The sequence below is a fragment of the Eulemur rufifrons genome, chromosome 8 (assembly GCF_041146395.1).
Source record: "Eulemur rufifrons isolate Redbay chromosome 8, OSU_ERuf_1, whole genome shotgun sequence".
In the NCBI taxonomy this organism is placed as follows: Eukaryota; Metazoa; Chordata; class Mammalia; order Primates; family Lemuridae; genus Eulemur; species Eulemur rufifrons.
In genome coordinates this window covers 54,290,880-54,316,594 of record NC_090990.1, presented here as the reverse complement: position 1 = coordinate 54,316,594, position 25,715 = coordinate 54,290,880, and the positions used below count along the sequence as shown (strand labels likewise).

The window sequence follows — 25,715 nt, the reverse complement described above, 5'->3', positions numbered from 1 at the left end:
TCAGGGTCAAATGTCTTTATTAATAATAGAAAAACTCTACCCACAAAAGGGGGCTTTCAGATTGTAATAGAATTTTGGAAAGTTTTTCTTAGAAAAAAATGACATCGGTTTATATTTCAATTATAATTACTAGTAAATTTAGAGACTAAAGTTTAAGTTTAAAAGTGATGCATTTATTTCACCTTTGTACTCTTTTTCTATAGACCTGTGATACCAAGCAGCAATGAAATGAGCAAGAATCATGTCACACCAAATTAATAATAATAATAATTTAAAAAGAAGCTGTGTTTTGTATTAATCCTTGAGCTCAGTCAGTCAGTGCTTCTGTCACCCCCATTTTACCAATGGAGATGTGAACTATAAAGAGATTAAATGAACTTTCTAGAGTCACGGGAGTTCAAGTCAGCTAAGAGGATATACCAACTGTTCTTGAACATTCACCATATTTTATGGCTGTCTTTCCTCTAAGCACATTGTAGCATATAAAATTTTGTTTAATAAATCAATAAAGAGAATGTATCACCTCAAATTATTCCCAATAAACCACACGCAATTTATGTATTGTGAGTGATGAAGTATGCTTCTTCTATAGCAGCTCTAGTCATAGATTATTTGTGCAAACCTTTTTTATATGAAGGATATAAGTTCCATAAATCAATAGAGACTAAAATATGTACCTATTTTAGGTCATATTAAAGATGCAGTGAAGCAAATAGTTTCTATTAGAGAAAGTATAAATTTAAATAACCCGTACGGAAGTCTTAGAACTGAATCTATTGGCTTTGTGCAAAGATTTCGACTTATCTCTTATTTCCCTTTTGAATTAGAAAAACTAACGTTGTCAACTTACAAGCAAGGCAGCCGAAAACACAACTGTATCTTACACTACATTCTTGGAGAGTTTTTTTTTTTTTTATTTCAGCATATTATGGGGGTACAAAAGTTTAGGTTATGTATATTGCCCTTGCCTCTGCCCCCGCCCTCGAGTCAGAGCTTCAAGCGTGTCCATTCCCCAGACAGTGCGCATTGCACTCATTATGTAGGTATACACCCATCCCTTCCCCGACACACACATCTGCCCGACACCCGATTAATGTTATTTCTTGGAGAGATTTTTGTAATTTACTACAATTGTTTCAGAATCCAAAGTTTAAAAAGAACCCCATAATGTTTCAGTTAAATTTCAGTACTAAAATTCTGCCAGTAGAAGGTGATGCATGTGTTCATTAATATTGTAAAGCAGAAAAGCATCTTTCTAGAAGAGTTACTGAATTGCTATATAAACTAAATAATAACAGTAACTAGTTTTGTGTTCTATCTTTAATTTCACACATTTATATGAAGGTTAGCAGATGTGAGAAGTACTTTGTAAATGCCTATACCAATCTATAAGAGGCCTCAAGAAAGCTGTTCTCGGGGAAAAGAATCCTTTAAGATCAGTCCAAATCAAATAAACTCTCAGCATATTTTTATATATTGACAGAAAATATTTATTGTACCAGTCACTATGCTGTCAGGGGGATGCAACAGTGAATGAGAAAATGTCCCCTGTTACCCTTCATCCTCATAATATTCTCAAATCCATTGATTCCATCCCCTTTTCATTGTTCTTCACCCCCTGATGTCCTTATCCCCCTCTTTGCCTTACTAAAATTCTCTGGGCAATTGTCATGGTCACCACCTTGCATATATAATTGACTCCTTTTCCCTTGTTGGTTTCATTCCATGCTTGGCAGAACTATAAGAGTTGCAGGATACAGGGATGTATAAAAATCACCAAATTTGTATACTTAAGTGTTATGCATTTCACTGCATGTAAAATTTACCTTTAAAAACATTAAACAAATATTGGGCTCTAGTTAATATATTTGCTTTTTACAATGGTATAGGTTAGCAATTCTAAAACTTGCTTAAACAAATGAGTAAATGTACTGAAGGTGATGGGATTGGTATTTGAAGAGGGAATTATAAATATGGAAAGAAGGAACATTGTTGTTGGATTGCAACTGAAAGTGTCAATATAAACTTATGATCTTTAATATCTACTTATCTAGCTAGATAAATATAGAAATGATTATAGATAAATGCATGTATGTATATGTGCATATACACATATACATACATACACAATTATATATATATATATATTTACATGCACATACCCTAGATCTGTTCACCAAGATTGTCTAAAAGTTGAGACACAGCATTAGCAATCAGCACAATTATCTAGATCTTGATTTCTATTTCCATTTCCCATTAGAAAGAACCTGAACTTCTTAACAAAAAAAAAAAAAGTGATTCTATGGCTAGGTCAGAGGGAAAAATAGCAATAAAGAATGTTATTGGGATAATTGACAAAATTTTAATATGAACTATGGATTTAAAATAGTATTTACTGATGTAAGTTTTCCTGATGTTGTTAATTGTATTGTGGTTATATAAAAGGAATACCCTATTTTCAGAAAATTTTCACTAAATTTTCACTTTAGTTATAAAGTGTTGCTTCTTTTCAATTTACTGTCAAAGGGTTCAGAAAAAATCCTGGAAATGTTGAGCATTTTTTCATATGTTTATTGGCCAGTTGTCTTTCTTATTTTGAGAAACATCTGTTCATGTCTTTTGCCTACTTTTTAAATAGGGGTTTTTTTTTTTGTTTATTTGTTTGTTTGTTTTTTGCTGATTTTCTTGAGTTCTTTATAAATTCTGGTTATTAGCCCTTTATTGGATGTGTAGGTTGCAAATATTTTCTCCAATTCTGAGGGTTGTCTGTTTGCTCTTGTGATGGTTTCCTTAGCTGTGCAGAGGCTTTTTATTTTAATCAAATTAAAATTAGAATGAATTTTATTAAGAAGTCCGAAAATGATAGATGCTGGCATGGATGCAGAGAGAAAGGAACACTTATACATTGTTGGTGGGACTGCAAATTAGTACAATTTCTATGGAAAACAGTATGGAGATTCCTCAAAGAACTAAAAGTAGACCTTCCATTTGATCCAGTAATTCCGATACTGGGTATCTACCCAAAGGAAAAGAAGTCATTTAATCAAAAAGACACTGTACTCAAATGTTTATTGCAGCACAATTCACAATTGCAAAGATGTGGAATCAACCCAAGTGCCCATCAATTCATGAGTGGATTAATAAAATGTGGTATATGTATACCATGGAGTACTACTCAGCTATAAAAAAGATGGATTAATATTTTTTGCAACAATCTGGATGGAACTGGAGAAAATTCTCCTAAATATCATAAGAATGGAAAAACAAGCACCACATCTACTCACCATCAAATTGGTATTAACTGATCAACACTAAGTGCACATATAGTAATAACATTCATCGGATGTTGGGCAAATGGGGAGGAGGAGGGAGTGGGTATATACACACTTAATGGGTGCAGTGCACACCATCTGGGGGATGAACATGCTTGAAGCTCTGACTCTGGTGGGGCAAGGGCAATATACATAACCTAAACATTTGTACCCCCATAGTATGCTGAAATTAAAAAAAAAAAAAAGATGAAAAAAAAGAAAAGAAACCAGGATGGAGTGGGTAAGAGGGGAGGGGAAGTAACCAACCTAATGGGGCACTGTGAACACTATTTACTTTTTATCAATTGTGAAATATTCTGAATGTACACAAAGCACCTAATTACTCCCTTCTCTGAAGAAACAGATGTGAATACTCTTCATATTTGTTTCAAATTAGTTTTTTCCAAAAAAAATTATAAAAATTTTGAAAACAGATATGAAATTAAAGAAAGTAGTACCATATATACCCATCACCAAGATGAAATAATTATCAAAATTTTATCACATTCACTTAACCTATTTATTTGTTGCAGTAAAAACACATTTATAAAATGTTTAACATAAAATTTAGCATCTTAACCATTTTTAAGTGTATAATTCAATAGTGTTAACAATATGTACCTTGTTGTACAATAGATCTCTAAAAGTTTTCTCATATTGCAAAATTGAAACTCTATACCTATTGAGAAACAACGCCCTGTTTCCCCTTCCCCATAGCCCTGGAAACCACAATTCTACTTTTTATGAGTTGGATCACTTTAGATGTCTTATATAGAGTGAATTCATACAGTATTTGTCTTTTTGTAATTGGAATATATCACTTGCCATAATGTCCTCAAGGTTCATCCATGCTGTAGCATATGACAGGATTTTCTTCTTTTTTAGGCTAAATAATATTCCACTATATGTATTTACCACATTTTCTTTATCCACTCATCTGTCATGAACATTTGGGTTGCTTTCACCTCTTGACTATTGTGAATAATGTTGCAATGAACATGGGTGTGCAAATATGTCATCAAGAGTCTCTTTTCAATTCTATTGGATATAGAATACCATATCCAGAAGCAGGATTTCTGGATCATATGATAATTGTATTTTTAATTTTTTAAGGAAATCCCATACTGTTTTCAATAGTGGCTGCACTATTTTACATTCTCATCAACGTTGCACAAGAATTCCAATCTCTCCACATCCTAATGACACTTGTTATTTTCTGTTTTGTTTTTGATAGTGGTCATCTTAATGGGCATCAGGTGATATCTCATTATAGTTCTGATCTGCATTGTTCTAGTGGTAGTGACATTGAGCACCTTCTTATATGCTTGTTAAACATTTGCACATCTTTGAAGAAATGTCTGTTCAAGTCTTTTGTCGAATTATAGAAGTTCTTCATATATTTTGAGTATAAGTCCTGATATATAATTTGAAAACATTTTCTTCCATTCTGTAGGTTAGCTTTTCATTCTGTTGATTATTTCTTTTGACGTACAAAAGTTTTTAAGTTTGTTGTAGTATCATTTGTCTATTTTTTTGCTTTCATTGCCTGTATTTTTGGTGTCATGTTCAAGAAAACATTGCCAAATCCAATGTTATGAAGTTTTTCTCCTGTTTTCCTGTAGAAGTTTTATATTTTTAGGCCTTATGTTTAGGTCTTTCTATTTTGAGTCCATCTTTGTATAGTGTGTAAAATATGGGTCCAACCTCATTCTTTTGCATGTGGATATCCAGTTTCCTCAATGTCAGTTGTTAAAGGAACTTTCCTCTACCCCACTGTGTAGTTTTGGCACCCTTGTCAAAGATCACAAGGGTTCATTTCTGGGATCTCTATTCTATTCCATTGGATTATATGTCTGTCTTAATCTCAGTACCACACTGTTTGTTTGTTTGTTTTCCTCTCTTTTTTTCTCTTTCTTTTTTTTCTCTTCTTTTTTTTCTTTCTTTTTTCTCTTTCTTTTTTTCTTTCTTTTATTCTTTTTTCTCTTTTTCTCTTTTTTCTCTTTTTTTCTTTTTTCTCTTTTTTTCTCTTTCTTCTTTTCTCTTTCTTTTTTTCCTCTTTCTTTTTTTCCTCTTTCTTTTTTTCTCTTTCTTTTTTTTCTCTTTCTTTTTTTTTCTCTCCAGCTAAAGAGGCCAAAATACCATACTTTTTTTTTTTAGTTCAGCATATTATGGGGGTACAAAAGTTTAGGCATACTGTTTTGATTACTGTGGTTTGCTATCACTTAACTTGTTTTTTAAACATTTTCATTTTTTTCTTTGTTCTTTCCTGATGTATTTTACAGCAACTATCATACTGTATTATTTTGCTCCTTCATAATACAATATGATTATAAACTATGGACATTATATTACAAAATCACAATATTATTACCACTTATAACAATATTTCCTTTTAATCATCTTATACCTAGCCCATAATTAGATGTATGAATTGTTTCAAAAATGTGTTTGTTAGTCTGTTTAAATCAGGACCTAAACAAGGTCCACATTTTAATTTGTTTGTCCTTTAAGTCACTTTTAATTTGGAGTAGTTCCTCCTTTCCCCACTTTTCCTCCAGCCATTGATTTGTAGAAATTGAGTTAGTCGTCCTATAGAATGTATCACATTCTGGATTTCTCATTTATTTCCTTGTTGTGTCATTTAACTTTAATATTTTTTTTTTAATTTTAGAGTATTACGAGGGTACAAACACTTTGGTTACATAAATTGCCTTTGCAACGCCCAAGTCAGAGCGACAATCATGCCCATCCCCTAGACAGCGCACACTGTACCCATTAGCTGTGAATTTACCCAACCGCTCCTCCCCCCTCCCACCTGCCCAACACCCTATGAATGTCACTTCCCACATGTGCACATTAGTGTTGATCGATTAGTACCAATATAATGGTGAGTACATGTGGTATTTGTTTTTCCATTCTTATGATACTTCACTTAGAAGAATGGGCTCCAGTTTCATCCAGGATAATACAATAGCTAGTTTGCCATTTTTTATGGCTGAGTAGGACTCCATGGTATACATATACCACATTTCATTAATCCATTCATGTGTTGCTGGGCACTTGGATTGTTTCCACATCTTTGCAATTGTGAATTGTGCTGCTATAAACATTTGAGTCTTTATTATAGAATGTCTTTTTTTCCTGTGGGTAGATACCCAGTAGTGAGATTGTGGGATCAAATGGTAGTTCTACTTTTAGTACTTTGAGGTGTCTCCATATTGCTTTCCACAGAGGTTGTATTAGTTTGAAGTCCCATCAGCAGTGTATGAGTGTTCCTATCTCTCTGCATCCTTGCCTACATGCATTGTTTTGGGACTTTTAGATAAAAGCCTTTCTCACTGGAGTTAAGTGATACCTCATTGTTGTTTTGGTATGCATTTCCCTGATGATTAGAGATGTTGAGCAATTTTTCATATCTTTGTTGGCAATTAGTCTGTCTTCTTTTGAAAAGTTTCCATTCATGTCCTTTGCCCACTTATTAATGGGGTTGATTTTTTCTTGTTGATTTTCCTGAGTTCTATATAGAGTCTAGTTATTAGCCCTTTGTCAGATGTATAGCATGCAAATATTTTCTCCCATTCTGTAGATTGTCTATTCACACTAGTGATTGTTTCTTTGGCAATGCGGAAGCTTTTTAATCTGATCAGGTCCCATTTATTTATTTTTGTTGTTGCTGTGATTGCCTTTGGGGTCTTCTTCATAAATTCTTTCCCTAGGCAGATGTCTATAAGAGTTTTTCCAACATTTTCTTCTAGAATTCTTACGGGTTCATGCCTTAGGTGTAAGTCTGTTATCCATTGTGAAGTGATTTTTATGAGAGGTGAGAGGTGCAGATCCCGTTTCAGTCTTCTACATGTGGCTATCCAATTTTCCCAGGACCATTTATTGAATAGGGATTCTTTTTCCCAGTGTATGTTTTTGTCTGCTTTGTCAAAGATCATATGGCTATATCAGGATGATTTTATATCAGGGTTCTCAGTCTTGTTTCACTGGTCTATGTCTCTGTTCTTGAGCTAGTACCATACTGTTTTGGTTACTATAGCCTTGTAGGATAGCTTGAAGTCTGGTAAATTGATGCCCCCTAATTTGTTCTTTTGGCTTAATGTTGCTTTAGCTATACGGGGTGTTCTCTGTTTCCATAAGAAGTATAGGATTATTTTTTCTAGATCTGCAAAAAATTGAATATACAGATCAGAGTTTTTTTGTATGTTTTGTTTTGCTTTTCTAGCTTTCTCTTTGGCTTTTCTCTTAGCATAGACTAGAAAAATAAAGGCACATGAATGCTTAGATTTATTTATTTGGATTCCAATTTAAATTTTCCATTGTATTTAATATTATTTTTAAACACAGTCATCTGGTTTCATGAGTAAAGCCCCAAATTTCATTCTCTTCTTAAGTTCCTGAAATAAAAGTAATATTTTAATATTTGATAATAACACAAGGAGGTTGGTAACATCCAAGTATAAGTATTACATAGTATAGAATAAATTTTTCTAGGAAAATGTATCATATCAAGAATGGTAGGGGTTTTTAATTACAATAACAAATATAGGAGAAAAAAAGCCTGGAATAAGCATACCCAGCTTAAGTTTGTATATAATTTTTTTCTCTAAAGCAGAATTATAATCAAAAAACAAAGGTTAGACTCTGAATCATGAGTTTGATTTGGAAAGAAAAATAGTAGCAAATGGAGAGGAAAATAGTAGCAAAAGAGTCTCCAAAATATGAGCGATTTTATTCAACAAATGATAAGCATTCTTCAGAGTTCTCAGCCTCCCAATTATTTCAATAAAACAAATTATCTTGCAGGATGGCTCATAAACTCTCAGCCATTGATTAGTTTATGCTTGTACCATTGGGGAGTTCCCTCGGGAAATTGGCAGACTCCTATTTGGCTCAAAAAATAAGTGCCCTTGGATTAGGCTGCTGTGCAACTCAAACTGCAAACGCTAGTAATCTTACATGAAAAAAAAAATAATTGTTATTACTTTTCATTCTGTTCAGCTTACATCATAAGCAAAAGAAATAAATCATTTTGGTGGTTTTTTGCCTAACCTGTCCCAAAGTTCATTGTTTGTTTTAATGGTAATTTTTGTATTAACTTCAGGTTGTACCTTTTACTAATTCTTACTCTCTTGATTTACTAAATAACTGAAACTGTTCTTCAAAATATTTAATATAAGAGGGGGCAGGTAAGTGTCTTTTTTAATAACTTTTTCCAAAAGCTTTTATTTCCAAGTAAATTGGATCAATTTCTATTTGCTTTTTATTTAGCAGCCATGAGCTTAATATCACTTATTTAACTAGCTACTTAATAAATCTTTGTATATACCAGGGAATGATTTATTTGTGACTTAAGTTTTGAATTCTTTTCTCCTTAAATTAATAAAATGTAGAATTTTGGTTTTAATCCTCAAATGGTCTAATACTTCATCTCCTAAACAAGCTTGAATTAAAGAAATGATTGAAATTCATAACAAATGCCATTTTTGTCTTTCACATTACCACACTACTTAACACTATGAAGTTTACACATATTGATTTATCCTTGTAAAAATCCTATGGACTCTCACTCTGGGAGGCCGAGGCGGGCAGATCGTTTGAGCTCAGGAGTTCAAGACCAGCCTGAGCAAGAGCGAGACCCCATCTCTACTAAAAATAGAAAGAAATTATATGGACAACTAAATATATGTATATAGATAGATAGATAGATAGATAAAGTTAGCCGGGCATGGTGGCACATGGGAGGCTGTAGTCCCAGCTACTTGGGAGGCTGAGGCAGTAGGATTGCTTGAGCCCAGGAGTGTGAGGTTACTGTGAGCTAGGCTGATGCCATGGCACTCTAGCCCGGGCAACAGAGTGAGACTCTGTCTCAAAAAAAAAAAAAAAAAAAATCCTATGGACTCTCAATAAAAAAAGAATAATGACTCCTCCCAGGTCCCTGAAGTAATATGATCTATGACATTGCAGTAGATACTAGGACACACAGCAGTGCCAAGAACAAACACTATCGCCGGCCAAGAGCCAGGAGATTGCAGACTGAGGAGGGCACAGGTTCTGAAGCTCTTGGAAACCAGAAGATATTGAGAAGAAAATAAGATGATCTCTATTTGTTTCCAGCCCAACCAAGAGTGGTCAACAGGTAGACATACAAAACACAATTGAAACCAATAATATTAATTTAATTCCTTCTATGTTCTAGTGTTAGCATGGATCCATACTGCCAGGATCCACACTTACCATCTATGTGACTTGGACTAGAATGTAATCTCCTTGTGCCTGAGTTTTCTTATCTATAAAATGAAGACAGTAATAGCATGTTCCTCAGAATTCATTATGATGATTCACTACGTATGTTCTTATAAAGTGCCTATGATAGTGCCTGGCACAAAGTAAGCCTTCCTGAAATATTTGCCATTATTATTACAGTATTGTTATAACCCAGGTAAGGAGTGGCACACCAGTATAACATGTTGAGGCAGAATTTCAGCAGAAGTTCTGTTGATTTAGCTTTGCTGATCATTTTAGATATCAAATCTTGATCACAATTATGTGCAAGGTCCTAATAGCTCAGGTATTTCTCTGGAACACCATCAGATGGGTTAATTTTTCTCCCTGCAGGATAGATCCTTCTTTAAAACTAATCATGGTTCAGTAGAAGCCAGAGGTTTTTAAACAGAGCTTTTCAGATGCCCAGAAGTTTGTAATGGGAACTTGATCTATGGTAAACTTGAAGTGCCAAATTGGGAGTGCTTTCCTCCTGAGGTGATGTCTATCTTCTTTCACCCAGAGACATGGTTGCTAATGTCCTACAAGCACTTAAGTCTTCTTTGAGGGTCTTGATTTAATATGAAAGTCTCAGGTTCTACCTCTGCACTTTGCCACAGACTCAAGGCCCAGTCTCTGCACCACACTGGCATCAGCGGCCAGGTAATCCCAGGTGACCCACTTGCTTCCTCTTCATTGTTCATTGTTCCAGTTTCAGCTCAGTCTTCTTCTCCTTCTTATTCCTTTATCTTCTTTCCCCTTTCTTCTCCTTGATTCTTATTTTCTTATTTTCACATAATCCAATAGACATTTAAAAGGTATATTTGTAATAATTTGCCATAATCTGGTTTCACTGCACTGGGAGGGCTGCTCAGTGCTTCTAGTGCATCATACAGTAGTGGGTGGAAGGGGAGTCCATTCTTTTTGAAGGTCTAATCAGAGATGAATTTGTTTCCTTTGTTTGTGACACTGTGCTAAAACTGACCACAAGGAGGCCCTGTTTTGTTCCACATTACAAGTTTTTTTCACCTCCTTCCCACAGCAGCACAAACTGATGTTAGGAAGTTAACTGTGCCGGCACGCGAGGCTGTCTATATCACACCCTTCAAAAACCTGATTTTAATTCTTTTTACTCTTTCCCATTAATATAACCTACTGTCGCTTTCCTCTTCCAACCTCAACAATCCAGTCAGTGGATTCCACTTTAATCTTGTTGCATTACCTTTACATAGGCATATTTTATATGAAGCAAGATAGAGCATGAGTGAGTAAATAAGTGCATTGAGTGTGCAGCAAACTGTAATCTTAAATTTTTTATTGTTATTTAGTATAAAAAAGAGATAGGGCCAAGCATAGGTAACAAAAGGGCTTGTCAGAAAACAGATGTCTTCAGGGAAGGAAGGACTACAAATTTCAGACTGGTTAGAAATGAAATTTCACAGCATAAATATGCACAGTTCATGCTAAGAGCTGCATGTGGGGTTTAAATACAATATTATTACAGGTAGAGTCCACCTTTGGTTGCTGAAACTGTTATTTGGGTGCCCAGCAGACTGCTCCCAGAATACCCCTAGCAGTTTCATGCTGGGAAGAGGATGAAGGTGCCCTCAGATGACTGCTCAGGAATGTGCCCTAAAGGAGACATGAATTAGGGCACAGAGACTGGTCACGTGGCTGTCTTTGGTGGCTGGTTTGAAAGCTGTCTGCAACTGTTGATGTCTGTGATCTGTACCTGTGTAGGTCACCTTCAGCCACTTTCTGTAAACAGGAAAAGGTGTGCTGGGAAATGGGCAAGTGAGAGAAAACAAGCAGGAATCCCAGTCACTTCCGCCCCAGCAGCCAATGTGACACTGCTTGTTTGCCCTGAAGCTGAGTTTTAGTAATCCTTAGATATTTCTTGTCTGTTTTCTTTAGAAGTTGAACTTCAAAGCAGTGAATACTAGTGAGGTTGGATCCTGTAGCCAAAAGAGCACAGGATCTGAAGGAATCAAATCTCAACTCCACTACTTCACAGGTTTGTGGCGTTGGTCTCATCACATACCTATGTTGTTATTATCCCAATTTGTAAAATGGTAATTATAATAACTACCTCAAATCATTAATGTGAAGATGAAATAAGGAAACATGGAAAGTTTCAGGAAAATACTAAGTGCTTGATACTCATGGTTCCTTTTTTGTTGTATTATAGGCAATCGAACCCAATCCTGCTATCCACAGTTGGGTATTAGGAGACATTCACACATTCATGTTAGGAATCACTTTACTCCATCCACCCTGGCCACCCTTGCTGTTCCCCCAACCTGGAAGGCATTCTCCTGCTGAGGACAATTGATCTGGCTATTCCTTCCCCATGAATGTTCTCCCAGTTATGTGCACAGGCTGACTCTGACCTCCAACTCTTTGCCCAGATGTCTCCTTCTCATTGCAGTTACCCTGACAACCCCACACAAACTCGCAACCTGTGCACGTCTCTGCTGATGCTCCCTCACTGCTGTACTACTGAGTCCCTTTACCATGCTCCTTTACATTTTTTAAAACACTTATCATCTTCTAGAACTCAATAAAATTTTATTGTTTATTATTCTCTGCTTTTCCCCACTAGACTGTATACTCCATAAGGGTCAAAATCTTTAATTTGTTTACTTCACTGGTGTATCCCAAGCACCTGTTTGCCGGTATGTAGTTAGGGCAGAATAAATACTTTTAAATGAATGAATGCACTCAGGCATTTCAGGGTAAATCAGACTATAGAATTTAGGAATGGACTGTGCCCTAAAGTAACGTGCTTTGTTCACCCTCACATCCCCAGAGGCTGGAGTGTAGGGAGTATGAAATGTATAGTGGAATGGATGAAAATATGGATTCAGATACCACATGGCTTCCTAAGAGGCTATGGAATTACCCAGCCTCAGGCCAAACCCATTACCATTATTCTCTTCTCTCTGACCCTGACAACCACTGGCTTAAGACTTTTTCTATATATGACTGATACTGTGTACCCAGAAGGTCAAGATACTGTGGAGAATATTAACTATAGCCCTTGAGTCAAAAACATATATCATGGTGAATATTTATGCTCACTAGGTCTTTTGAAGTGTGAATGTTGACAGTTAAATTAAAACAAAAATAATGTTCATCATTTTTGTAATACAAGAGCAATAAAATGAAATTCAGTTATACTTTATCAGTGGATAGTCTTACATTGCTGCCCAAGTCATTTTGAGCTTGGCTGAGCAGGATATTGGCACCTCATCTCATGGAGTGATCCTATCTACCTCAAACAAATGAGACACAACTGATTAAGCCCCTTCTGAGAATCTATTTTTTTGTTCTTGGAATTTTATGCCCTACATAGTAGCAAGAAGGTAACATCTAATATAATCTTAAGAAAATACAACACTCTCTCCACACTCAAGAGATGACATAATGTTCAGAGAATTTCTGTAGAGTCAAATATAAAAATGAATAATAACTTTATAGTTGAGTTATGGGGGTGCAAACAATGAGACATGAAATAAAGAAGAGTGAATGTTACAAAAACAAGGAAATAAATCTTACAATAATCTCACTAAATTTCTGTCAAGAGAGCTGGAATTCAGCTATGCTCTATTCTCACCCAACCTTTATTTTCCTCTACTTCCAGATAGTTAAAATGATGGTCTTTCCCCTGATATCTTTCTTTTTTTCTTTCTTTTTTTTTTTCAGTACCAATAAGTCTTTATTTATTCATTGTATTTTCCCAGGGAAAGTAGAAAGGAAGGGAAAAGAGTCAGCATGTGTGCTACAAAATGATTAGAAAATGGGAAAGGAAGTACCCAGTACAGCAAAATCAACCATCAAATAAACATACCCCAGGATGGGGTCACCAAAGCCCAAGGGGGCTCAGTCTCCTGCAGTTCAGGAATGAGGGGAAGGGATCAGGAAAAGAACAGACAAGCATAGACTTTCCTACCCTCCCTCCCTCTCCATAAATTCAAGATTTCACACAAAGCTTTGGTTTCTAGAAGTAAACATGGAGTTACATTCATCCGTCTCCTACTAAACAATCTTGTGGCCACTTTGACATAAGTTTCTTGCACCTGTATAATAAAAGTTCCTGAGTGACTTGGATATACATTCAAAATCCTTTTCTTGGTCTCCTGCCCCCACTTTCTACATGGAAGGCTCCAAATTGCATCTCTCTACTTTCAGATTACAGATTAAGTAGGTTTGATCCACCCAAAATACAGCAGTGTTTCAAGTGTTTGGTATGAATCACCATCAAGAAATGGTCTTGACTTAAGAGGTTGGGAACCAGGGATGGAGAGTTCCTAGCTTCTTAAGGATTTTTGCATAAATCATTGAAGAATTGTGAAGCTATCCCAAGAATTAAAAGCTTTATGTGTGTGGGTGTGTAGGTTTTCTTTGGGGGGGGATGGGAAAGAGGGTAGGGTAGGAGACAAGTTTTTAGGACAGAAGATCTGGTGGAAAATAGGAAACAGGGGAAGAGGAACACAAAAGAAAAAGGTTGGTGTTCAAGATCCCCACTTCAAGAAGAGGGCCTCCCCAAGCTAATGTTTCAGATCCTTTTGCCTCGTGCAGAACCTTCTGTCAAAGATGCTTTGGCTATTTTTCTCTCAATACAAAAAGAAGTTTGTAAACAATAAAACCCCAAAAGAACATGAAAGCCAACACATTATATATTTACACAAACTAGGCCACCTAGCAATCACCAACTCAGTAAAGTCCTACAAAGCCCAGACAAATACAATAACTAGAGGGGGGCAGCATTTAGGGGAGACAAGAACCCAGGATCAGACACACACCACCCAATGCATTCTATTGCATTTGTCCCTTTTCAACACAGTGAGGTAGGTTTGCGGTGATCTCACAGCATGTAAACGAAACCCCCTTTTGCTCCGTCAGCTACCATGACACTATTAATGACTACTGCAGCAGGGCAGGACACTGGCTCCGGGCACCACAAAAGGCCCTCCTTTATGGGTCTCCCTGGAACCTAAGAAATTTGAAAGGTTAAGGCTTTTTGTCCTCAATTCATATATCCATCCCTCAACAGCATAGGATGAGTACAAGGGTATTTGTCTTAAAACTTATCCTTATTAACTCACAGTTTTCACAAAAACACACATACATCCTGTTGTGCATGAATAGGCCTAGCCTAAGCCAGTGAAGGATGGATTGGGTATGTAAAGCATGTCCTGTGCCCTAGGATTAGACAATCCTCCCCTAACCATGGCTTCCTCTCTGGGCCTTTCACCTGGCCCAGCCTCTCCTAACTCTCTGCAGCACCTTTTCCTGTTTAGACTAATTTCTAATCTTTCAGTAGAAGGCGATCAAGTCATGGGACAACCCAGTTAGAACCTAGTCTCCCATGAAACATATTCAAGGTGGAAGGGGTTTCAAGTAGACACTATGGCAGGAAAGACAGCTCTAATTGGCAAAAATGAGGTAGTTCAATAGGCTATGCACTCCAAATAGTTGCTCTCTATGGTAATAAAAACAACAAAATACATTCCTGCTGTGCAGACCTGGAGATGCTGCCAAACTTATCCCTGAGATTGCTCATGTACCTGAGAACACAGTGCAGGAATGAGGGCCTTAGATTAAACTATACAAAAATACAAAACCAGAATATTTATATTAAGAAAAAAAGTTAAAATGCACAAGATACGTCATTCGCACACAGCTAGTGCAGTTGGCATCCTGGAGAAAGTGGGACCCAAGGTGCAGTTATCCAAGGGAGCAAATAAATAAAATCACATTGGCCCAGAACGGGGTGGGAGTGAGCATAGGAGCAGCAGGTCTGCAGCTGTTCCCCCAACCACCCTTTTTGCCTGTTATCACTACCCATTGCTTGGGACAGTTCCCAGCACCCTATCTCAAGAATGGGTGTGAGAATACAAGATGTGGGAAAAAACCCTGCCTTACTCCTGAGAGATTCTCTCCCACAGAATGTAGTGGCTTATGGGTGGGGTCCATTAATCTGGTCTGGTACTTAATTGTTTCACTCTGGCATGGGCATTATATTATTACATATCCTTCTTTAAAAGGAAAACAACTTCCCATCCAGGCCACTTTCAAAAGCTAGAGATTCTGGGGATGGAGTCTCAGATAAAGCATTCAGGTTCTAGGGTTATTTCCCCTTAAAGCGCTCCCTTGCATGTGGATAGAGCATGGATGGGTAGGGTTCCTTTGCTTCACCCTTTCCCCCATCAAGAGGGAAGAAGGGGTGATGCCGTGAACCTGGCCTGAGATACATGGCAGTGTCAACCACGCCCAACCCACCCTATCCCCACTTTCTCCACTTTGCCTGCTCATTGAAACTTCCTGATAGCAAAAGAATAGCCACCACCCACTGTGGCTCAATTCTGGGCCTCCCGGAGCAGGGCAGGGCTGTGGATCTCTTCTTCTTCCTCCCCGAAAGTAGGCTGGCTTTCCCTGTGCCCTAGGGGCCTGCTGGGCCTTCAGTGGACATAAGGCCACCACGTGGCTGATGCTCTGGCAGAAGTGGCACTTCTTGGGCTGGGGTGCAGCTTGCACTGCTTAGCATGATGGTCTAGACCTCCACAGTTGTAGCACCTGTCTCCTTTTGATCTGCGCTTCTGCATGTTTTTCCCCTTTGGCCGCCTCTCACTCCCAATACAGAACACCCCACCAGGTCCAGTGACTCGGATAGATTCCAGGCCCTTGGCAGACTTCTTAAAGGTGAACTCAACTGCCTCACCCTCCAGGCTCCGGAAGCCCTCCATGTGCAGCTTACTCTGGTGCACAAAGACGCCCACAGGGGGGTCGAGCGCGACCCCGGCGCGGGCGGTCATGGACAGGAAGCCGAACCCCATGCTCACGTAGCACCACTTACAGATGCCGGCACCATGTAGCAGCTGCGGCTCGTCAGCAGCCCGGGCCGCGTCCTCCGGCGTCTTGGCGCAACCACCTGCAAACTGCTGGTTGGACACGGAGCCCATGGTCGTCGGCTGAGCCCGTGGCCCCTGGCCCCTGCTCAGGCGGCTGCTGGCCCCAGAGAAGTCCGGAGGCAAAGGGCCCCTAATATCTTTCTATCATGGATACATTAGGATGTATTAATATGATTTCACACAATTGCTATGCTCAGTCATCTGTAGTCAAAGTGTCGTACATGCCTGAACAAACAGGCATCATGCAAAGGCTTTACGTGATGCTAGACTCTGGTGTTGCCTTGTAACAATGCATTTATCAATTAAGTGTGCCTTTGTCTTTTCTCTGGGAATTAACACCGTTAAAGATTTCACAAGATGCACCTAAGAATGATGCCCCCAGGAAGCATGGGACCTGTTTATATTCTACCTCATCGTGAACACAATCATTCACTTTCTTGAACATAACAGCCCAGTAGTATGCTGTTAAAACGTGAATGAACAAAGATCATAGGCTCTACATAGAGATCCTATAATGAGTGAAAGAGGTGAAAAGTTGTCTGCTCCCAAGATTCTGATGACATAAGTATCACAGAATGAGAAATGTATTGGACGATTCATGCTAACAGTAACTTTAAGAACAATTAATATAACTCCAGTAATTTTACAGAAGCTGTAAATGGGTTCAGAGAAGTTGAACAGTGCGCTCTCAATCTGTAATTATTTGATACTGGAGAATAAGCCAGAACAGAATAAGCCATCGTTGCCATCAAAGTGTATCTGTCTTATTAGGTTCACCTAATATATTAAGGTATCAGGTCATGTGATGCCAAATAGTTGAACTAGCCAGATGTTTTACTTTGTTCTCAGAATTGATGGATGGATTTTTATTCTACTATGTCATTGTCTTTGTTTGTTATTATAGTAGTTATTAATACAATGCCCTTTTTACTTCAGTTAGAGGATTACTGTTTCTGGGCATCTTTTCTTCTGCCTAGACACAGGTTATTTATATAAACAGACTATAAAATGAGTTTCCAGGGTTTGTTCCTATTCATTTATTATGCTTTCTATCTGCAATAAACTACAGAGTAGTGAATATACAGCACTGAGTCGGGGGCAAACCAAGGGCTATCAGGTGATTTTAGACTTGAACATTAGCACAGCAATTAAATTCAACCAACTGGAGAGGCAATAAAAAATACAGATCCAGATTACTGGTCAACTATTTCAGATGCACAGTTCTGGTTACATAAAACCTAGAAGCCATAAGGACACTGTAGAGGTTGCAACAGCCAGTCTAGTCAACAACTTGAAGATCATTACAGCTGAAAGGGCTGAAAATGATCTAGTAGACAATTGCTCGAGGTCAAAAAGATAATCGATGGCTGAACCAGACCAAGAACCAAGAATTCCTCACTTGAGTCCAGGACTCTTTCCAACCAGGATTGTCTCTAACCTTGAGGATAATGTGGCTCTGAAATAGATTTATACATATTTTTCAAAGTTCTGAGGAATATTTAAATGGTCCTACACTATTTCATATATATCCTGATCAAGGTTTCATGGAGCTTGGTTTGTTTTGAAACTGCAAGTTTTTACAAATTTTAAAATTACCACAGTAGGCTAACTTTCTTTTGTTTGTTTATTTAAGAAAAGGGAGAACAAATAGTCCAAAACTGTTCATGCTGTTGAATCATATAAATGAAGGACACAGGAAATATCAAATGCCTTCTGATATAGTCAGTAGCAAATGTACTAGACTGGCTGAAAGGTTTACAACCAAGTAAAAGGCAAGGGGAATAGAGGATAAGGAAGAAAGCTGAGGAGATAAATTTTTCTTACAAAACTCCTCTGAAGTATTTTCTTTATGACAGGTCTTGCCAGAACTTAGATAAGCCGAATGACTAAGTTATTCTTCCAAAAAAAAAAAAACTACTTACATATCAGTCTGCTATTTTCTACCCTCATAAAAGCAACTTCTCAGTACTTCAGAACACTAAGGGAATTAATGTCTGAGCAAGCCCCTCCAAAGTGCTGCTAACATACTTTATTAAGGGATCAAATCTTGGGGGACAAAGTAGTTGAACCGCCATGTTACCCATCTTACTTGCCAAATCTAAAAGGTAAAAATACTACCACTTCTTTATTTTTGTCACTTTTCAGTGTTTATTATGTCACAAAATGTCAGGCCTTAAAGTCCCAATCTAACTAGAGCAAAGACCTCCTGCCAGTTGCATTATGCCACGTAATGAACAAACATAATAATGTTTATTATGTTAAACATTTATTACGGAGTTCAAATTTGTTTGTTATAGCTACTAGTATTACTTATGCACAAAAGACAGTGTTTTGTTTTCAAATAGATAGTTTTTTCCATGTAGTAGTTATTATGCATATTTTTCAACTATATCTCCTCTCCTTCTGTATACCTAGAAGATGTGCTTATTGGCTTTCTTGAAATTGAGTAAGCATTGGGATTAGTTCTGGCCAATATATTGCAAATGAACATTATGTGTGGCTGAAACTGTGGCTATCTCCTGTTCAGTTATCCAGGCTCTCTTTTCCCATGTTGTGGTGATCAAGAGTATTTTATGTTCTAGATGGTGTACCTACCACATAGTAGATCCACTGTTGGCCTTCGGTCCTGAGTGACTGGGTGGAGTTGAGTCTTAGGTCAACCAAAAATGGATATATAATTTCAACAGGAAATAAGGTTTTATTGTGTTAAGATGCTGAGATTTTGAGTTTGTTTTTAGCATAGCACAAACTGTCCCATTCAGACTAATATAGGACAAATTGGCTAAAATATATATATATATATATATATAGCCAAAATGGTGGACTAGAAGCAGCCAGCACATACCGCTGTCAAGCACAAGATCAAAAGTTACAAGTAGATGCCCATCTACAGATGAACCCTCTTGGAGAGAGCATTGTAAATCATCAGAGAAGTAATGGGAGACACTCAGAGTGAAGGAGAGGGGGATGGGGAGTTCCACTCACCAAGATCGGAAGGTACCCAGGGAAACCCCTACATGTGGGGAATGCACAAAAGAGAAAACCCCAGGGATCCATGCTCCCAACATGGATACTGCAACTTGAACTGTGAGGGGAACACCACCACCACCACTGGCCTCCATACTAATCAGAGAACTGCTTGGAGTTATATAGTGAAGTTGCATCAGAGAACAGGCTTAGCAGGGACCCTCTGGCAGCTAATGCCACTCTGAGCCCTCAGGTCCAGAGCACCCAGTCTACACAGGAATGAGCTTCACTACAACTTCCCCCACATCACCCTTTGCTGGGCCAGGGAGGGAGCAGAGAAAGCAGACACTCTCACGTGCCCATGACATGGAGCCAAGCACCCCCCACCAGGAAATTTAAGTGGAGCAGGCACTCAAGAGGTCCCATGGTAGCAGCCCTAGTGGGACTGGTGTGAAGAGAGAGCCCCAAACATCCAGCAGCCCAGCCCTTGTAGCCCCATGCACTGACCAACAAAACAAGAAACTGCCATTGCTGCAGAAAGACCTGGGCAGAAAAATCTCCTGCAATGCCCATCTATATGAAAAGGAACTCACCAAGACCCCTGCCTGCACTTCCAATAGTGGACTAGTGACCAATCCACCACTCCACACAAAGATCTCCCAGCACTGGCTTGGACTATAACAACCACAGGGGAACGGAACAACATAAAACAGCTATTACAAGATCTCAATGTATTCTCCCTCTAATACCAGATTAATCTTCCAGAATAAGACACAAAGCACCATATAGGGACCTCTCCTTCTTCTCACTAAACAGGATAGTTCTCAGCAAAGGAGAACAGGACCACTGCAAACCTATCTGCCCTGAACTGAGAGAAGAGGTTTCAGATGAGAACAAACCAGCAAAAGAACTCAGGCAACATGAAAAAATAAGCTAGTTCAGTGCCCCAAAAGAACCACAATAGACCTACAGCAATGGCCCCCAACCACAAGGAAATTGTCAAAATGTCAGAAATTATATTCAAAATATGGATAGCAAATAAGATGAATGGGATTGAAGAGAAAGTTGAAAGCCAACACAAAGAAGCTAAAAAAAATTTTAGGACATGAGTGAAAAAATGAAACAGTCATTAAAGAACTAGACAACATAAGAAAGAATATAATAGAACTCAATGTAATGAAAGAGTCATTCATGGAACTCTAAAATACAATAGAAAGCTTCAACACAGGCTAAAGCAAACAGAAGAAATAACATTAGAGCTTTAAGACAAGGCTTTCAAACTAACCCAGTCAAAGATGCAGAAAAAAGAATAAAGAATAATGAACAATCACTCAGAGAAATATAGGACTATGTAAAATAAGCTAATATATGAATTATGGGTATCCCTGAGGGAGGAGAAGAAAAAGCAAAAAAGCATGGAAAATGTATTCAAGGGAATTATTGAGGAAAACTTACCTGGTATTGCCAGAGATTCAGATATCCAGATACAAGAAGGTCACTGAACAATGGGAAGATTCATAGCAAATAGAACATCTTCAAGACACATAGTCATCTACCTGGTCAAAGTTAATGAAGGAGAACATTCTATAAGCTAAAAGACAAGAGCAACAACTAAACTACAAAGGAAAACCCATCAGGCTAACATCAGACTTCTCAGCAGAGATCTTACAAGCTAAAAGGGATTGGACTCTATTTTTAATCTTCTTAAACAGAACAAAAGCCAGCCAAGAATTTCCTACCCAGCAAAACTAAGTTTCATAAATGATGGATAAATAGACTTTTCAAGACAAGCAAACACTAAGGGAATTTGTCACTGCTAGATCTGCAGTGCAAGAAATTCTCAATAGTGCATTATACATGGAATGGCACAATAGATACCCACCAGTGTGAAAACACCCCTAAATTAAATCGAATAGCTCTTGTAAAACAATAGCACAAACGGAAAAACAAAACAAGAAGTATCATTTAACATGATGAACAGAACAGCACCCCACATATAAATGCTAACACTGAATGTGAATGGTCTTAATGCTCCAATTAAAATACACAGACTGGCTGAATGGATGAAATATCATCGCACAAGTATATGCTTTCTTCAAGAAACCCATCTACCTCACAAAGACACATACCGACTCAAGGTAAAGGATGAAAAAAAATATTACAAGCAAAGGAAAACCTAAAGTGAGCTAGAATAGCCATTCTCATATCAGATAAAATTGACTTTAAATCAACAATGATAAAAAAGAGATAGACATAGCCATTATATAATGATAAAGGGGTAATTCAGCAAGAAGACATAACAATCTCAAACATATATGCACCTAACACAGGAGATCTCAGATTCATAAAGCAAATACTACTAGATCTAAGCAAAGAAATATAAAGTAGAATAATAATTGCCAGGGACTGCAACACACCACTAACAAAACTGGACAGATCATTGGAGCAGAAAATCAACAAAAAAATACTAGACTTAGATGGAACTCTAGAACAAAAATGGACCTAATAGACATTTACAAAATACTCTACCTGAAAACTATAGAATACACAGTCTTCTCATCAATACATGGGATAATTTCCAAGATTTATCATATCCTAGACAATAAAGCAAATGTAGGCAAATTCAGAAAAATCAAAATCATACCATGTATCTTCTTAGACTACAGTGTAATAAAAAACTAGAAATCAATTCCAAGAGAAACTCTTAAATCCACACAAAGTCATGGAAATTAAACAACCCCCTGCTGAACTATCCTTGTGTCAATGATGAAGTTGAAATAGAAATCAAAAGATTCTTAGAGCTGAATGCCAGAGAAGATAGAAACTTTCAAAATCTATGAGATGTAGTAAAGGCAGTGCTAAAGGGAAAAATCATAGCCTTAAATGCATACATTAAAAAGACAGAAAGATCACCATTTATCAACCTGATGTCACATCCCTAGGAACTAGGGAACTAGAAAAAGAAAAACAAACCAAACCCAAAGCTGCACAAGAAAAAAAAATAACAAATTTCAGAGATTAACTAAATGAAATGGAAACAAACAAACAAAAAACACAAACTGTTAGTGAAAAAAAAGTTGGTTCTTTGAAATGATAAACACAGTTGATAGACCACTGAACAGATTAATAAGAAATAGAAAAGAATGGATTCAAATAACCTCAATTAGAAATAAAAAAGGAGTCATCCCAACTAATACCACAAAAATGCAAAATATCATCCATGAATACTAGAAAAATCTCTATGCCCACAAACTATAAAACTTATAGAAAATGTATAAATTCCTGGAAACACATAACCTCCTAAGCCTGAATCAGGAAGAAATAGGAATCTTGAACAGACCAATAACTAGCACTGGGACTGAGACAGAAATAAAAATATCTCTGAATTTAAAAAAGCCTTGGACCAGATGGATTCACAACCAAATTTTACCAGACTTACAAAGAAAAGAACTGATCCCTCTGCTGCAGAAATTATTTCATAACATCAAGAAGGAAGGAATCTTCCCTTTTTCTATGAAGCCAATATCACCTTGATACCTAAGTCAGGAAAGGACACACACAAAAAGAAAATTACAGACCAATATCCCCTATGAATATTGACACAAAAATTCTCAACAAGATATTAGCAAACTGAATTCAGCAGCACATCAAAAACATAATTCACCATGATCTAGTGGGTTTTATCCCAGTGATGCAAGATTTAACATATACAAATCAATAAACATGATTCACTATATAAACAGAAGCAAAAACAAAGACAATATGATCATCTCAATAGATGCAGAAAAAGCATTTTATAAAATATAGCACCCTTTCATGATAAAAAATCTCTCAAGAAACTAGGCATAGAAGGAAAGTATCTCAAAATTATAAAAGCCATATATGACAAACCCACAGCCAGCATCATACTGAATGAGGAAACATTGAAAGTATTCTTTTTAAGAATTGGAACAATACAAGGGTGCCCACTGTTACCACTTCTATTCAACATAGTACTGGAAATCCTAGCTGGAGCAATCAGGCAAGAAAAAGAAATAAAGGATATCCATATGGGAAAGAGGAGGTCAAACTATCACTTTTCACTGACAATATGATCTTGTATCTAGAAAATCATGAAGACTCCACCAAAAGACTCCTATAATTGATAAATAAATTCATCAAAGTCTCAGGTTACAAATCAATGTACATAAATCAGTAGCATTTCTATATACTAATAATAATCAAGCTGAGAGCCAAAGCAAAGACTCAATGGTGAAAGGATACCCTATTCAATAAATGGTGCTGGTAAAATTGTACAGCCACATGTGGAAGAATGAAATAAGACTTATTCTCTCACCACATACAAAACTTAATTCAAGATGGATTAAAGACCTAAATGTAAGGCATGAAACCATAAAAATTCTAGACAGAAACATAGGAAAAACTCTGTAGACATAGGCCTAGACAAAGAATTTATGATTAAGACCCCAAAGGCAAGTACAGCAGTAACAAAAATAAATAAATGGGACTTAATTAAATCAAAAAGCTTCTGCACAGCAAAGGGAATGATTAACAGAGTCAACAGGAAGCTGACAAAATGGGAGAAAATCTTCACATACCATACATCCAACAAAGGACTAATTTCCAGGATCTACAAAGAACAAAACAGCAAGAAAAAAACAAACAACTCCATCAAAAAGTGGGCAAAAGACATGAACAGAATTTTTTCAAAAGAAGATAGGCAAATGGCCAAGAGACATATGAAAAATTGTTCAATACCATTAATCATCAGGAAAATGAAAATTAAAACCACGTAGAGATACCACCCTACCCCTGTCAGAATGGCCATCCTTAAAAAATCAAAAACAACAGATGCTGGCATGGATGCAAAGAAAAAGGTACGCTATACACTGTTGGTGGGATTGCAATTTAGCACAAGCTCTGTGGAAAACAGTATGGAGATTCTTCAAAGAACTAAAAGTAGACTTACCATTTAACAAAGCAATCCCACTACTGGGTATCTATCAAAAGGAAAAGAAATAATTTTATCAAAAAGACACCTGCACTCATATGTTTATGACAGCACAATTCACAATTGCAAAGATAAGGAATCAACCTAAGTACCTGTCAATACATGAGTGTATAAAGACAATATGGTGTGTGTGTGTGTGTGTACATATACATACATACACACACACATACATACACACACATTTTCTCTCTCTCTCTCTGTATGCATATATATGTGTGTGTGTGTGTGTGTGTGTGTGTGTGTGGAGTAGGACTATGGAGTACTGCTCCACACATGGAGTACCATGGAGTACTACTCAGCCATAAAAAGGAATGAAGTAACGTGTTTTGTAGGAACTTGGATGGAACTGGAGACCATTATCCGAAGCAAAGTATCTTAATAATGGAAAAACAAACATCACATGTTCTCACTAATCAGTGGGAGCTAAGTGATGATTGCACATGGGTACAAAAAGACCTAAAGTACATTGGAAATTAAGAAGGGAGGAGCGTTGCAGGAGGGTGAGGAATAACGACTTACAATGAACACTCTCTTAATGGCAGGCACACTGAAAGCCATGACTTCAGCATTATAGAGTGTATCCATGTAACCAAAACTTTTGTACCTCCCTAACATTTTGAAATTTAAAAAATTTATATATATGTATATATGTGTGTATATATGTATATATGCATCTATCCATTTATTTATATGTGTATATGTATACATGTGTATATATGTACATGTGTATACATGTATGTATATGTATAATACACATGGATACACATAAGTGTATTAGTTAGAATATGCATGTATATGTTTTCATATGGGCACATATATACATATACAATCTAACGTGGACTAATCCATCTATTTGCAGGGAGAGCAGCTGGAGGAGTGTGGGCTTCCCCTTGCAGAGCTGAGAAGGCCCTCCTCTGGAGAGCTTACTGTATGGAGGAATAAGCAGAGAAAAGCAGGGACTGCTTGAAGACATCTTGGAGAGAGAACAAGAAGCTATCGTTTTGCGCAACAATCATGCTTACCGCAATCTCACCTTTCAGACAAGTAAATAATAGAGCAATGGGGAAGACAGACCCATTGTTCTCTTCCAATATTGTTTCTTCCTGGAGAGACTCAGAGATTCTTGTTTGTCTACGGAATTTTGAGATGTTGATCAGTAGGCTTTCTCTTCCACCTACAACCTTGTCTGAGTCTTCTACATCTTTGCAATTATTACTACTCAACATTAAAAATTGTCTCTTTTGA

At 37.2% G+C, this 25,715-nt stretch overlaps 1 protein-coding gene and 1 pseudogene across 1 annotated transcript in view; one reads left to right on the top strand and one right to left on the bottom strand.

Moving 5' to 3' along the window:
- Positions 1-25,437, top strand: part of PTGER3 (prostaglandin E receptor 3) — a 192,256-nt gene extending 166,819 nt beyond the window's left edge. Inside the window, exon 3 of the mRNA XM_069480145.1 lies at positions 25,330-25,437. Within this exon, the coding sequence (XP_069336246.1) occupies positions 25,330-25,437 (108 nt within the window). The remainder of the gene's footprint in view (positions 1-25,329) is intronic.
- Positions 15,941-16,543, bottom strand: LOC138389601 (protein lin-28 homolog A pseudogene; annotated as a pseudogene).
- Positions 25,438-25,715: the final 278 nt, after the last annotated feature.